The sequence below is a fragment of the Cloeon dipterum genome, chromosome 4, assembly GCF_949628265.1.
Source record: "Cloeon dipterum chromosome 4, ieCloDipt1.1, whole genome shotgun sequence".
Taxonomy (NCBI): domain Eukaryota; kingdom Metazoa; phylum Arthropoda; class Insecta; order Ephemeroptera; family Baetidae; genus Cloeon; species Cloeon dipterum.
This window is the reverse complement of record NC_088789.1, coordinates 23,502,380-23,518,276: the sequence shown is the minus strand read 5'-3', so window position 1 is coordinate 23,518,276 and position 15,897 is coordinate 23,502,380. Positions and strand designations below refer to the sequence as shown.

Here is a 15,897-nt window from a genome sequence, read left to right as displayed (position 1 = left end):
AGCAATTTATAAGAATAATAATTGTTGCTGGTTAAATAATATGAATTTTTTGTGTAATTGGGAGTTATTTTTAACCTGATTACCTTTTTACGTTGCAGAATAAATTTAAAAAAAATGATTTTTGGCACTGTTCTCAGCAACAACAAAGCAAATTTAGAAAATGTTTTAGTGAAAGTTTTTCCTCTTTAAAGAGTCTAGAAAAATCCCTTGATTTTAGAAGCAATTTATTCTCAAATTACGGAGTTCCCCGCACAAAGTGTTGAAAACAGGATTCGTAAAAACCCGCATCAGCATAAAAATTCATTTTCCGTTTTTTTTCCAAAAGGCACTTGTTTAATTGTAAGTAAATCATAAATATTTAATGATTGATGCCAAAAATCCTGAAAAATGTGAGTTTAAAAAAATGAATCTAATATATTTTAATTTATTTTACAAATAAATATTTAAATTTTAATCTAATTTTTTGTTACGCCCTCTGTGACAAAATATGAGCTGTTTGTCGGTCGATCGAATCCAGAAATAACGCGGAAAATGTGGTAAACCCAAAATTGGTGTCATTTTGGATGGGTTTTGCGCTAAAATATTAATGTATTGAACTTTTTGTGCTCAAAGACATGCAGTTAAGCTTTGAAATAACATAAGTTTTTAAAGACAAATATAGAAGAAAAACAACATTAAGTTCTCAGTTTCTTTCAGTAAAAAGTTACGGCAAAACCGAATTTACCCTTTCTATCCTCCAAGAGAATTTGTTTTTAGTGCAGAGCAAGCCCAAACTCAGTACAGAATCCGTACACAAACATAAGATGTTTAGACTACAGATGTTGGCTGTCAAACGTTTACACAATTTAATATACGAGGGAGAGAGCTAATGGTGATGCTGGGCGGTGAGAAGCATTCATCCGGCGGCCGGCCGACCGACCGACCGACCGCCCTCGTGCGCTGCTTTATTTTGGGGGCATGCGTTGACGGGCTGCACCCCGCGAGTGCTGGCGGCGCGGGCCTGCGTAAAGGGGGCGCGTGACGTCAGCCGGCTCGCGAGACCATATCGATCGTGGGCACCGTCTGAGCATCATCTATCCATTCATCCACCCTTAAGGGCAGAGTCGCCAGCCAGCCAGCCAGGCAGTAAGCCTCCTGAGACCGAATAGCCACCTGACGAAAGGGGAAAGGACGCCGCCATGGCCGAGTTTGGCACGGCCAAGACCGTCTTCATCCTGGCCATCGTGGTCGGGTGCTTCGCGATCCTCTGGCCTAAGATCTTCTACCCCATGCTGTTGACCTCGCTCAGCACCGGCGGTGCCCACGCAGGTCAACAACAGGACTCACCCCTCGACAATCAAGGTGATTAAAATTATTTCATGATGTTTAGAATTATTTTATTTATTTAAAAATCATTTTATATTCTTAAAGGACATGTGTGTGTTGAACAAAATTAATTCGATGAAAATCAATATGCAGATTTATTTTTTTTAAATCGGCTGCCGTGTTGCTAGACAAAGAGAGCATTCAAGAACACCTAAAGGTGAACCTTTTTCAATATTTTGTATTTAAACCTATGATTGTGACGTCATTAGTGTTCAGGACGCACCATTCTGTTGATGAATTGTTTAATTTAAAACAAAGAAATATCCAACAATCATTGTAAATACGTATTTGACGGATCCTTATCTTGGCCACCCTGAGCGGCGATGACGTCACTGTGTTAGCCTCTCTTTATCCAGCGCTTGACGGTCGATTCAAAAGATTCCAACAGCACAACAGAATTTTTAGAGTCACGTGAAAATCATGATTTTTTGACACGCACAGTCCTTTAAAAGTATTTATCACTAGGCAAACGGTTGCAATTCTCCGAAAGCTCATCTTGTCATCGGTCCAAATCGCTTTACAAAACCTTTTTTTAGAGCACTGATTCACACAGTTTACATTGTGCTAATCACGGTTTGGAATTTGAATTTAAAATGCCCAAAAGATAATATATTCAGCTGACATTTCGTGCCGTGACATAAAACCAGGCTTCTCGCGTGCATATTCATAACGCCATAAATAAACGTTGGCACACACCTCTAGAAAGCAAATTTTTCTCAGCGGACAATTAAAGCAGGCCGCGCGTCTCGTCGAAAGTTGCCCAAGACCATCAATCTCGTGAACTTTCGGACGGACGAGAGTTAGTGCGTTGCAGAGCACAAAAGCGCGGATTTCTTTTGTTCCGGCGTAACAATACATAAGAGCAAACTCGTTTAATAATGATCAAGGTTGGGCTCGTGTTGAAAAACAAGGCGCGAGAGAGAGACGCGCATGAGATTTGAGATTTTCGCTCGTGAATAAGCAATAGACTTCCCTCTCGACGTGCCGGTCGGGCAGGTTGCAGCACTCTATCGATCCAGGATGAACCAGTCGAGAGGCGAAATTGGTTCTCGTCGTGCCGGCGCTTGTTCAATTTTGCTGTCACCCGCTGTTTGGATGAGATCAATGAAAATGCTGAGAAAGGACAATGCCAGTGGAGCAGGAGCATGCGTGAACGATAAAAATTCAGCTTGATATTAAAGTTGTAACGAGAAATAAGTAAAGGCTGGGGGAGGATCGATATTTTTAATTTCTTGAAGAAAAATCAAAATTGTTTGACGCTAACGACAGCTAGCACTGTTTTGACCTTGTTTCAATTAAAATCCTGCTACTGTCCATTTAAAATAAGAAGAAGAAGAGATATAAAAATACACATTTAGCTTTTTTTCGCTGCTTACGGTGAAAAGTATGCATACAGATTTTGCAGATTTTTTTTTACTTGTATTTAAGTAGAACACACGGACAATATTTGCAGATTTGAAGAACAACAAACGAATTTTTGCAGCAGTAAAAAATCTTAGATAAAATGCTCCGTCGATTTTTTTGTGGATTTAATTGACCATTTTTTTAAAACTTAGGAACACTATATCTCATCTCCTCGTGGTCCAATTTACACAATGAAGTGTGCATTGGGTTTCTCTCGTCAAGCCTGATCGAAAAAACACCAAATTTTAGTTTATTGATCAAGGTCAAAAGCTATTGTCATTTTCTGAAATTTTGGACGTTTATTTTGGACGTTTATAGTAATTTTTAAAATCATCACAAACTTTGGATATCTGAAAATCGCTTTAAAAATAGTTTCAAGACACTTATGAATTTTTGTTAAAGTATTTTTCAATTGTTTTTCCAAAAAAAATATACATTTGAAACTAAAAAAACACAGATTTTAAAATTTTTGCAAATATTTTCAGCGCTAAATTATGGGTTTTAAGCTTCAGGATAGCAAAAATTGCACACTATTTAACGCGTATTTATCACCCCTTATTAACTAAAAGGTTCCACATATGTACTCTTTAATAAACTCCAAGCTAAATTTGTAATCGCAAAAATGCGCAAAAAGGTCTAAAATCGTCCCAAAACTCACACAAAATTACAAGGGTGTATTTTTAATATCAGTAAAGATCATCAAAATTTATAATTTTTAATAGGGGTTGGAAAATATCAGTCATTTTATTTATAAAGCTCAAGCCACAAAAATATACTGAAATTGCCTATTTAAAGAATAAAAACTTCAACAGCCGCACAAAAATTCAAACCACAAATTAATCATTTTTACGCGTTTCTCCCTATTATAATTTTATTTTTCCTGCCGAATAGCCAACTGCTGCGACGTAATATTCGTATCGGACGTGACGGCCATCAAAGTTCTGACAGCCATGTGCGGCGACATCCTGCACGAAAACCAGATAACGACGAACGAGCAACTGCACCTGTCGAAGAAATCGGTGGAAAAGTGCAGGGACGAGGTTCTTTCGGCGTGCGGGCTGGACATCACGGCCGTGATCAAAGACCAGACGGGCTTGACCAAGAGCTACAAGCAGATTCTGGACGAGATCAGGTCGTTCAACAACTCGGAATGTCTCAAGCAGAACTTCGGCGTGCAGCTCAGCTTGATTGGAACGCCGCGTCGGATGCGCTACTTCCCTGAGAGGTACTTCAAGGATAAGACCATCACTGCCAGTAAGGAAGACGAAAACGTGTGTGCACGACCAGGACTAACAGCAAAAAAATTATAACAGCGTGTGTTGTGTGTTCTCCAAAACTAATTTTAATTTTTAATATTTTTCTGTGTTCTTTAATCTCGATATTGTGTGCTTTTTACTAACTTTTTATTTTCTTGATTTTTTTAGGACATTTACGACCTGAGAGACCTGCGCATCTCCACCCTGAAATGCTGCATCCGGCTTTGCGAGAAAAGGGGCGTGCGATTCCTCCACGACCAATTACTGTAGCTTCGGCGACAGGCATGGATGGATCTGGACCACGGGTGAGTAGTATTTTTTATTATTATTCGAAGGAAACATCACGATCCTCGTGCTCCTAACATTCAAATTTACTACATTAAATGTATGCAAAGTTGAGATAAAAACATGAACCAACAATCAAAAATTTTTCATACTACGGTCTGGATTTTTTTAGGAAAACTTCAATTGATGGATCGTAATGATTTATGAGAAACGAATTCCCCTTGACGAGACAAATCAATTGGTGGGAGATTTTTTACAACAAAAAACCCACTTGACTGTTACTTTAAAGTAACTTGGAGCAAATAAAACATTAAAAAAATTTTCAAACCTGGATAATATACAAAATGTGAAAATTTATTGTTTATACGTAAGAAAAAATTGAAGTTTGCTCTCCTGCCAGTTAAATCAAAATTTTGAGCTTACTTTGTGCTTTTATTTAAGCACCTGGACCAAATGAAGAATCTTAAGGACTGTTCTGGAATGTTTAAAAATCTAATTAATTGATCAGTCTCGTCAAATAGTTTACATAGGATATCAAAAATCGATTTTTAACGGATTCACGGTTAAAACAAATCGGAATTGCACCATTTATAAGCTCCTAAAGCTCGATAAAACAGCTGAATTAAAAAATTTCAAATGGTTATCTTCTATTTTCCACCAAGAAATGATAAATTAATTCAATGAGCTAGCTTCTGACCACCCTTTTGAGATAATTTCCTTTTGTAGGAAAAATTAAAATTGGAAGGTAAAAAATCATCCCCAAAGGAAGGGAGAAAAGAGAAAAAATATAAGAATTGAGTAGGCTTTCCTCTCGCAGATTCGAAAGAACGCAGCCAAAACCGACCCATTTGCGGTTTTCCTGTCATTTTTGCTCAGAATTGCGAGTATTTTGGGCCATGAGAACATTCTCGTTTAAATTTGTGTTAAAAGTCATATATGCAGCAAGTGCGGTGTTTATTTCCGATATTGCATCTCACGTGGGAAGGATTTAAACGCAGTTGTGAGGATTCCAGCCGTTAGCACATCGCCTCCGGCGCTGCTGCTTTTTCAAATTGATGCCGTCAACAGATTACTTGGGACGCGGTGGTCGGTGAAGCCCAAAATATTATGTCTCAGCTAGACAGCTCCACCGTGAATGTGTGTTTGTCTAACCTTCACGCTCGCACCGCGTTCTACAGCATGCATCTCACTCTCGTTTGAGAGTCTTACGCGCAAACATTCGACCTTGGGCGCGAAAACCCGGCTTTTCGCACCTAAAAATTGGCGGTGGTGCGCAATCCGTGGGGCGAAATTAACTGCGGCGGGCGCCTGCTGCTCTCGAGATGTTGAATCGCATATTTTATGGCATCATTCTGGAATTGAGATGCTGACAGCGTGCGTGGCCGCGGGGCGAGCCGCGATCGTCGAAAGTCAGTCAGTTTCGCACTTATGAAATTAAAGTGCGCGATGAGCCAACGTTTGCAGCGCTAGGCTAGAACCGCCCGCGTGGATTATTTCGGTCACGCGCTAATATTAGCATCTCGACTGAGTGGACACAGCAGAGGCAGAACGCGCTATTCGCAGTGTGCCGACTTGGGACGCGCGGTCCTCGCTTCACGTCGCCAGTGGAATCAGAGCCGCGCGCGCGACACAGACAAAGTTGCGTCACAGCAGATGATGGTCCATGAAAAAAGAGTTATCCTATAGCTACCATAGCACCCTGCTCCTGCCCCCCTTCATCCCCACGAAGCATGCTAATTAGCGCTTAATTGCTCGTCAGGCTGTGATTAAAACGGAGCGGAATTTGCTCGTCTTTTAATTATGGCTGCCATTCAAGCGTTAAATTTCAATTTGTAGCTCTACGCAGAGAAACGATTTCCAAAAATGCTGCTGGTTTGATGTTTTTATTTCGTCAGTATGGAAATTGCAATTTTTTGGTATTCCTCTGATAAAAAAGCACAAGTGGAAATAAAGGAATGAAATTTTAGCCATTTTAATTATATGGCGCACTTTTAAAAATTTAACAACTCTAAGTCTCAACATTTATATGATGCTAATGTTTCAATTTTGCCCTTTCTCGCGGGAGGTGTGTTTAAATATTTTACAATAAATGACCATGAACCTGCTAATTACATTTTTTTAAGCTTGAACCACCTCAAATAACTGAAAATTAATAAATAAACGTCTAAAATAATATTAAAAATATATGCGGACTGTTCGCCAAATTCACTAATTTTGATCCAGGTATAACTTTCCTTAAAATTTAATACGAAAGAACCAGAAGGGCTTGTATTGACGGTTTAAATAAATAATATAAAGCCGCCAAAAATAAATCTGATCGACATAAAAAAGATTCTTTCAATTAGTAGATATCGACGAAGGCAGCAGCATGCAAGAATGTCATAATTTTCAGAAACAAATTAATTGCAGTATCCTCGGTATGGAGCGAGCTGTTTATTTTTCCGAATTTCTGTGGACATGTCACGCTCTACCTTCGGCTTCTGGTTGCAGCCCTATAATTCATGAGCTTCCTATCCCATCTGAGGGCTGAGGATGACCAGTATATATCCGAAAGTAGTAAAGCAGAAAATTTGTAGAAATAAAAAACACCGAGTAAGCTGCATTAAATTTCTTCTGACAAAGAAAAAAATATCTTTATTAAAATTGGTAACCCTCTGCACTCTCTTAGAGAAATTAAAATATTTTAACAATCCTCTAGCTACCTAAATTTAATAATTTTTATGGTTTTACGATTCAAATATGAATTAATCACATTATTCTCTCAAAATCTTGCTGCCTAAAATAGAAAAATCAGATTCTATAACAGACTGCGATAAAGAGTGAATTTTCGGACCAGCTGCAGAGAGCTAATCCATCAGTTAGTTGCAGCACTTTTATGATCTTCCAGCAGTCGAAAATGCGAGAAATCTCGGCCGCTGATAGAGTAGTTGGCCGAGTTGACTCGACGCTGCTGTTAAAACCAAAGCTGCTGCCAAGAGAGCGCATATTTTATTACGCACGCAGCGCTATCAAAGCAGCTAAGGCGCGCAATCGCTGCCAGAAATACCCAATCTAACGGCTGAATCGCGCACTTTCCACGAAAGTAAATTTAAACACGCCAGCCTGACACTGCACTTATTTTTTTCTAGCCTGGATACCCGATGCCAGGTATGCGGCCCCCGATGGGAGGCGCCGGTCACGTGGTTCCAGCCCCCAAAGGCAGCGGCACCATGGGCATCGTCATGCCGCTCTACACCGTCGGCATCGTCGTCTTCTTCGTCTACACCATTATGAAGGTTTGAAACATTTCATTTTTCATGTTTAATTCGATTCTCACCTTTATTTTGGTTTTTCGTTTTATAAAATAAATTCAAAGGATTAATCTATGGTTATAAGATGATATAATTTTAAGCAATCGCATTTGCAGCTCCATTTTAGATCCAGCAAAATATTTATTGTTTAGATTCAAATAAAAAATATAAATTTTCTCCACTTATTTACAAAATGATTGCCGGTAATTCCAACTCACGTTGAAGCAAGAGTCAATTTTTTAAATTAATTCAAATTCCCTCCCAGGAAATTAATTTTTAAAACGAATTCCTTTGTTTAAATAATTAAAAATAAATTCAAATAGTTTAATAAATTCTGTAAATTCCCATTTTTGGTGTGCAATAATTAAACTGAATGTTCACATTGAACTCCTCTTGAAAATTCCATTTCCGCTTTTGCAGGTCTTGTTCAAGAGACAAGATGACCGCAACAAGAACGCAGACTTCGGAATGGACCCTGAGATCAGAAGGATGATGTTCGGCGCCAACGGCATGGAAGACTACCCCTCCCGAGGCCACCGCGTCGCTCCACCAAGGGAGGTGAAGCGGCCGTCTCCGGAGCCGGTGGCCAAGCCGGCAGCCGCCCCCATCCCCGCTCCTGCGCCCCCGGCGCCAGCTGCTCCGGCGCCAGAGCCCGAGCAAGTTGCAAACGGAGCCGCCCCCACCACCAACGGAGCCACCCCCGCCGCCAACGGTGGTTTCCGAGGCGCTTCGCCGCCCAAGTCTTCCAGCAAGTTAGGTGAGAGGGGAATTACTCTAAAATTATCGGGATTTTCAAAAACCGTATATTTTAAGAATATACACAAACTCGAATTTTCATCAAATGTGAATTATTTCGGTTCTTTGCAGACTGAATTTTTCAATAATTACCTCAAACTTTTAGTCCAAATATATGTTAGCTTAAAAAATATCAAAAATTCCGCCCATTCAAAATTTGTTCAGCAGAAAAAAGATTAATAATTTATTTACCAATTTAATCATTTGTTTCTCTTGGTAAATTGCTAGTTTATTTATTTAGAAAATTATAATTTATATTTTTTACCTTCAAGGCAAATATATTCTGCAATAATTAAACCTCTTAAAAGTCTGGTGTGAATTTGATGTTTATAGAATTTCATGAGGAAGCAAAAAAACGAATTTAAAAGAATCCTCAGGGCGTGGAAGAAAACAAATTTGACAATATTTTTAGGCATTGAAAATGTTTTGAGCTATGATAAATATTCCAAATCACACTTCAAACATATATTTATAGAACAAATATTTGCTATTTTCAAAATAAAAACGAATAAATTAAACAAACTCTAAATTCATACAATTTGAATAGCCCAATGCAAAAGACGACTTTTTGAGGAATTTTTCTACTGCAAGGAACCGCAAAAAACATGCGACACTTTAAATTAAATATTTGGGAAATACACGCTAATTAATTTCCTAAATGCCGCATTCAAGGATGGAGCGAGCATGACACCAGTGAGTATTTTTCCATTCTCTGTGCTTTTTATCACGTTGTCACAAAATATATGCATAGTAGGAAATTCGACACAAGGGGCAAACATGAGATATTTTGTGTCTTCTGTCGGTTCGGGTTTGTGGACGAAATAACTGTTGCAGAGGACAGTGATTTTGACCAGCTGAGGAAGCGCCTGGAGGAGACGGAGGCCGCGATGGAGCGGATTGTGGCACAAATCGAGACCGCTGTTGAGCCGAGCAGACCTTCTTCGTCCCTCCTCAAGACAGTGCCACGACAGGTTAGGGCTCCTGTGCTCCGCGTACCCTCCGCACACCTTTGCCGCTCGCCGAAAATGCAGCGACGGCAAGGGCGGATATCCGAAAACTCTAATTTGGCCTTAATATACATCCGTCTTTTTTTAAATTTTAGTTTAAATTTGTTTTCCTCATTTTCCTTTGTGTTTTGTGGTTTATTATATAGTTTTCGTTTCGCATGCAGATTTATTTATCCTTTTCCGAGACGAAAGGCACGGTTTTTTCCATTTTTCTGTTGTCCTCGTCGTCCTCTCCTTTCTAAAACCTCGCAGTGGCACCGTCTTGTTACCCCTTCTAATTAAAAATATGACTCTTCGCCAGTTGCAGTTCGGACGCTGAGCAGCAGACCGGATTTGATATATATATTATATAAATATGTTGTAAAATTTTTGGCAATGTTTTCGCACATCTGGCTCCGCTTTGACTGACTGATTCGTTTTTTGTAGTTGTGACGGCCATTTCTGGCCTTATAGCCGAGGTAGACCAGCATTTACTTGCCTCGGAAGCCAAAAGTAATCTAAATACTGCTAAGGTTAGCAAAGATCTCAATTATTATTATTCATACTCTCTCTGTGTTACATTCATTTATCCGTCCAAATCGCTAGACTCATTCCGTTTCGGTTTTTCTGCATCAAAATGTGTCTCATTTTAAAGAACCTAAATATACCTAAATAAAAAGCATCTCTTTTGTATATCTAATTCACCAATTAGGAAATTTCTTAAGAGTTTAGAGCCACCAATAGATACCGCCACCGTTCATTTACAATTCATATCGACTGCGGAAAAAAGAGAATGTATTTTTTTTTAAAAAAATGGTTCTTCGAGGTTTCTAACGAGACTATCTGAACCAATTTTGGATTTCAGCCCGTCATAAGAAATCTTTTACACCAACAGCAGAATCGAACCTCAGTTCTCAGTATCAAAAAGTCGCAAATGAACAGTGGTGTCGACTAAAAACACTTAAGACTTTCCTATTTATGGTGCACTCCCCTGAGTAAATCTCCGAGCATGGATAATCGATTCTTTAAATCAAGAAAAATTATAAATCTCTCAAAAAATGGCCGTTAAGACGAGTTAATTTATTTTTTAACCTTTTTATTTTCAAAAATTTTCGCCAATAACCACGCATGTGCTTTGTTAGTTTGCTTTTCAATTTATCATTTCGCATTATTATCTAATCACCCCTTTCACTAGACACCGCATTCAGAAACAATGAGAAACACATTTTTTGAAACAGTATCCCCTTCTCTTGTGATGCAGGGTGACGAAGAAGGAGAAGAAGAACAACAACCACACGATTTAGAGACTGTAGAAAACCCTGTAGAAAAAGACGACATTGTAGCAAAAGAAGAGGTCATCGAAAAGGAGAACATCGAGGCGACCAAAGAAGAGGCGGTGGTCGAGCAGGAAATAATCAAACCTGCGCAGCTCGAGCAACTTGAGGCTGAGGTGACACGCGTGGCTGCTGAAACCAAAGTCGAGGAAGTACTTTTGGCAGAGGAGGAGCCGATTGCTGAAGAGTCTGCGGAGCCGATAGTCGAGGAGCCGATCGAAGAGGAAATTGCCAAAGTGACCAGCGAGGAGGAAGACGTCAAAGATGAGGAGGCGCCCGCAGCCGCCCAGGCACCGGAAAGGAGCAGCACACCACTTCAGCAGCTTTTGGTGAGTTGGTAGATTCTTTTAAATTACAACTAGGTTTAATTTATATACGATTTAATAAATAATTCTATTGTGAAACAATTTGGATTGGGGTGTGCACATGAAATATTTGTTTCCCTTCCAGAAATTTGGTGTTATTGAAAGTTTAATTCCATTTCAGGAATTTTGGCAAGTATACATTTAAAAAATGGATCAGCTCTGCGTGTATATTTTCTCTATGAGTGGATACCTATGGGTGAACGTTCGAAAGGAAATTTTTAATTCTTGCCTTTTTCATTCATTGATAATATACTTTTTTGTCCAAAAAACGTTTTTTTTATTCTAACTTTAAAGAGAGAGTTTTTCCCATAAAATATTTCAATTTCGTAGCCCATCCTGAATTGATCCTAAGGGTTGCTGGGGAATTTAAATCAGGATCTCGACGAAAAATACGACAGTTCAAGTTAAACTTTATAATTTATTGTTTCGACACCAATTTCTTTTTTTCTAACAATGCATCATATTTTCTTAAGTTTTTGCAGAATTTTTACGTGATTTAGCTCTCAGTTAGAGCGTCTCAAGTTAAATCTTGGTGGTTTCAAGTTCACAGGCAAATTTAAAATTTTATCGACAAAATTAATTTAACAGTTGGGAATTTTACTTGGCATGAATCTTTGCCCAAGATCTTCAGCAGTTAGCGAATGAATTCGTTGCTCAACAGGATAAAACTGCTCAAAATTTATCGTTAAAAATATAAATAAATATTATTATACAAATTGGTGTCTAAAAATTAATCAGAATACACAAAAGAAAAATATTCAGTCCATTATAATTTCACAACCCCTAAAGAATTGAAGGCATATGTAATTTTTAATTAACTAAACCCTTGATACACATGTTTTTACCTCTTTAATGCAATTTTAAAAAATCACATTAATTTATTTATGACACCCAAAGGAGGAAGGTGGCGGAAAGGTGACAGTCGTCGGGATGGAGACGACGGCGAGGTGCGAGGACGGGCAGAAAATGGCCCGCCCGCCGACCCCGTCGACACCCCCGCGAAGCATCACCCCGATTTTCCCCCTGTACGCCCTGGAGCAGTTCACGCCGTCCCCCGCGTACCGGTATTCGCGGCCCACGACCCCCACCTCGATGACCCCTCCTAGGAGTAGCACCCCCTTGCAAAGACCCGTGAGCGCCACTCCGCCCCCGTCCCACGGCTTCCTGGTCGAGGGACACATCCCGGCAGGTACGGGACAATAATTTTCCCCCAAAATTAAATTATTCTCACGACACGCCATGAAATAAAAGGAGGACACGGCATCCTGGTGGCCGACTCGGAGTGCGAGGCCACGCCGGCCGCCGACTTTGACTACGACGACTTCGATCTCGACGAGGAAGCGCCGCCTGTGATTCTTAGCGGGAAAATGACCCTTTCTGTAATTAACCTGCCAGAAGCAATAGCTGCTGAAGCTGCTGCCGCCGCCGCCGCACAAGCCGCTGTGAGCTGACAGAATTTTTTTATGATTTCCATAAATGGTACTAAAAATCTAACCTTTACTGACTACATGACAATTAAATACCATTTTTAAAGTTGGATTTGAAGCTTGGATTATTTTTAAATGAATTATTTTATTTAAAATTATTTTTATTAACAGCGCAATAAAAGGATGGCTTAAAAAGAAAAAATGATAAAATATTGTTTAATAAAATAAACTTCATTTTTTATAGATAGTTTTAGCGTTTTATTCAATTTACTAATTTTCTTCCTTAGACTGCAGGGCATGAGAAATAACCGGAAATAACAAAAATTAACAGCTGGATTTTTATTAACAATGTGTGTATATTAACTCCTCAGGAATGTGAGAATGCTGTGACTAACAGAGCGTTATTTGATACTTAAAAATGTTTACTGCCAATCTCCTGGAACGGATGTCTAATTTTAAAACCTCTAAAATTGCAGGCCAGCCACCAGAATGGCACACCAGTGCAAGCTGCTGATGAAACGAGTAAGTTTATCGACCTTGTCGCTTGCACCGTCTTTTTTAATATATTATTTCAAATCATGAAATTCATAGAAAATTGCATGCAATTCAAAGTACAGCAAGAAAATGAAAACACAAAGAGAGGAATTATTTTTTAAACTCGAATTTTCACTTTATGTTTGTCTCTGTGAGCTCCCTTAAATCACCTAGGTAGCTGATTCCACATTCTTGGGTTGAGCAAAAATATGAATATGGAGCAAAAATTATAGTTTAAAAATCGATTTTCATTCTCAGAAGCAGCGAACGGTGCCAACTACGAGGAAGACAACGGCGTTGATGAGATTTCCGCCACAAACTACACGACAGGTGAGCAAACAAGAATAAAAAAAGTACTTGACAAGAGGGATCAACATTTTATAATAAAAACTCTCTCGATCGGTTGTAGCAGCCAGCGCAGCTGCTGCAGAAGACGGCGCTGGTCTAGAGGAAACTTCAGCTGATGTGTCTGGAATGGACGACAATGCAGAGGCACAAGACTTGGTAAAAATCAATTATAAAAATGTCTCTTAGCAAAACAAATTTATAAAAATAAGCTTCAAAATGAGATATCAATTTAATACGAAATTATAAGTCCCTGAAAAACTAATTAATTAGTTTTATAGTTCTTTGATTCAATTTGTAGCTCTATTACGCGCCAAAATTCCTTTCAAAAATTGCATTTTTTTAAATTTGGATTTTCAAGGCTTTTTTATCACACAAGAATGAAGGAAATTAATATAAGTTAAAAATCCCTTAACCAGTGAAATGGGTTAGAACTGCAGTCTCAAACTTAATTGGAAAAACGACGAAAAATAAAATATTTGAAAAATTAACAATATATGAGATTAGAAAAACTACGTCTATTAAGAAAATAAAAAATGTCGAGAGAGTATATTAGTACGTAAATTAATTATAATTTTATATAAAACATTTTATGTAATTGAATCCCCCCCCCCCCCAAAAAAAAACACGTGTAAAAGACATGTAGCAAAGATAATTTATAATTTTTCTCTATTTTTCTGCACCATTTTTGGCTAAAAAAATGTAGAATTTTTCTTTTTAATCAAAAATTAAAAAGCAAAAGACGATTTGATTCCCCTAAAATCATCCTGATTTATTTATCTATTTTTATTTTTATTTTCAATTTGGAATTAATGAAAACAATATTTTTGTGCTTAAATTAGGACGAGCCTGCTGCCGAGATCGAGGAGCTGCCTCGCGACGACGCCTCCGCCCGCCACAATCAGAGCAATGGACTGCAATGATCTTCGCTTTCCGCCCCGACTCGGGGCGGTCGAAGCCGTGCCAAACGCCGACGAAGGGCCAAAAACAACCGGTCGGCTGCTGCACAGAGCAACTAGGCTGCTGGTTGACCAGTGCTGCGTGCCGTACTTGGGCCAAGCCAGCTCAACGAGGGCCAACCATTGAAATCCGGGGGTGAAAACAAAAATACAAATATAAAGTGGCTGACAGACCGTTTGAATGCGCGCGATTATCGCCTCCTGTGCAGAACCGTGACGAATGACTGTGTTATTTGATTGATGCCAAATATTCTCTCAAACAGCGTACTTGTTTACTATACACACACACACACATAAAATTAAATAAATATATTTATTGTTACTCAAGAAACGAGACGAACATATGTTATTGTGTCGTAGCGGCCGGGACAGATTTTCAGACTAATATTGCGAAACGCCGTTTACGTGTAGAGATTAACTCACAAAAGCAGGACGTGCCAAATTTTGTAATTTAATAGCTCTCTCAGCGACGAGTAAATTCTGTAATTGAGCACCACTTTACTGTATTTCGTATCATATACACATACTGTTTTCAGGCACTAAAATGTAGAATAAGACTGGAGGGAAAATGCTATGCCAAATTTTAAACCCGCTGTAAAATCGGATTTTCGCTATTGTATCCAGTGCTTCGACAATTTCTCACTTTTTGTGATGAGCCAAAACACATCTTTATCTCCTTAGAGTATTGTTGATCCCTGCAACTTATCTCTCATATAGTTACGATGTTATTAATTATTACCAAGTTTTCCTACAAAATATCACATATTGCACTTGGTAAATGTTTCAATTTACGATCTGTAAGAGTAGTTTTCGGTCAGGTGCTCTCAGAATGCAATAAAATATGACGAAAAAGTTGCTACAAAATTACAAATCTTGTTACTCAATCGGAATTTCCCTATTTGACAATCGTTTCTGAGACTTAAAACTATTAAAAAGGTAATATTAATAAAATATGCCTCAAATCAATAACCTGGGGGAACAAAAACCTTCCAATTTAAATCAAACATCCAGTGTCTATCATGAGACCAAAAACGTAAAATAAACACCAAAATTACAAAAAGACTTGTCTCAGAATTTTTCAAAGTTGTTACAGCTTTTTAAATTTAAATCAAATTAGTTGAGAAATAATGGTGTTTTATGATGAATATTTGTGGTTCTCACATTTTCAACTGTTTATTTTTTTTCAATTCATCCTGGTAGCGGCAAAATTGCGCAACTTTCAACAACCAAACGGGAATTTCTTTGTTGCAAGAAAAGGGCAACAATCCATTTGACAATGAAATTTTGGGTGTTTGTTGAACGTTGCGCAATTTTACCGGGATCAGGACGAATTGCATCATCTCCTGCATCAGACAGAAATTTTTTAGTACATGCATTTATTCAGCTAAGATTTTGACGATTTTTACCGACTTTTCAAACAATTTCAGGGCTCTGAATACTTAAAAATTTATTTTCAAGTTTAAAATTGTGTGTTTCGAAAACAAAGATTAAATTGAAAGGATAGAATGAATTTAAATTAAATTATAAACACTGAGCTGACAATTAATTAGAG

At 38.5% G+C, this 15,897-nt stretch overlaps 1 protein-coding gene across 7 annotated transcripts; it reads left to right on the top strand.

Annotated features, from left to right (window-relative positions):
* The first annotated feature begins 923 nt into the window (after nt 1-923).
* LOC135942009 (fibrous sheath CABYR-binding protein-like) lies at nt 924-15,216 on the top strand. Of its 7 annotated transcripts, XM_065487876.1 has the most exons (14): nt 927-1,341; nt 3,661-4,023; nt 4,194-4,330; nt 7,439-7,585; nt 8,021-8,357; nt 9,068-9,088; nt 9,829-9,914; nt 10,643-11,044; nt 11,978-12,269; nt 12,332-12,522; nt 12,984-13,029; nt 13,300-13,371; nt 13,451-13,545; nt 14,229-15,216. In XM_065487876.1, exons 1-14 carry the CDS (start codon nt 1,179-1,181, stop codon nt 14,307-14,309), a joined length of 2,433 nt encoding a protein of 810 aa, XP_065343948.1. In that variant the 5' UTR covers nt 927-1,178; the 3' UTR covers nt 14,310-15,216. The 7 variants fall into 7 exon arrangements, with proteins under 7 accessions (XP_065343952.1, XP_065343951.1, XP_065343950.1 ...); XM_065487875.1 differs by lacking the exons at nt 9,068-9,088; nt 9,829-9,914 and adding an exon at nt 9,230-9,366 and having other exon boundaries at nt 926-1,341; nt 13,454-13,545; XM_065487874.1 differs by lacking the exons at nt 9,068-9,088; nt 9,829-9,914 and adding an exon at nt 9,230-9,366 and having other exon boundaries at nt 926-1,341.
* Nucleotides 15,217-15,897: the final 681 nt, after the last annotated feature.

Coding starts and splice junctions, on each gene's coding strand:
- LOC135942009 (XM_065487874.1), top strand. CDS start 1,179: ATGGCCGAGTTTGGCACGGCCAAGACCGTCTTCATCCTGGCCATCGTG. Junction 7,586..8,020: donor TCGTCTACACCATTATGAAG/GTTTGAAACATT, acceptor CCGCTTTTGCAG/GTCTTGTTCAAGAGACAAGA. Junction 11,045..11,977: donor CACCACTTCAGCAGCTTTTG/GTGAGTTGGTAG, acceptor TGACACCCAAAG/GAGGAAGGTGGCGGAAAGGT.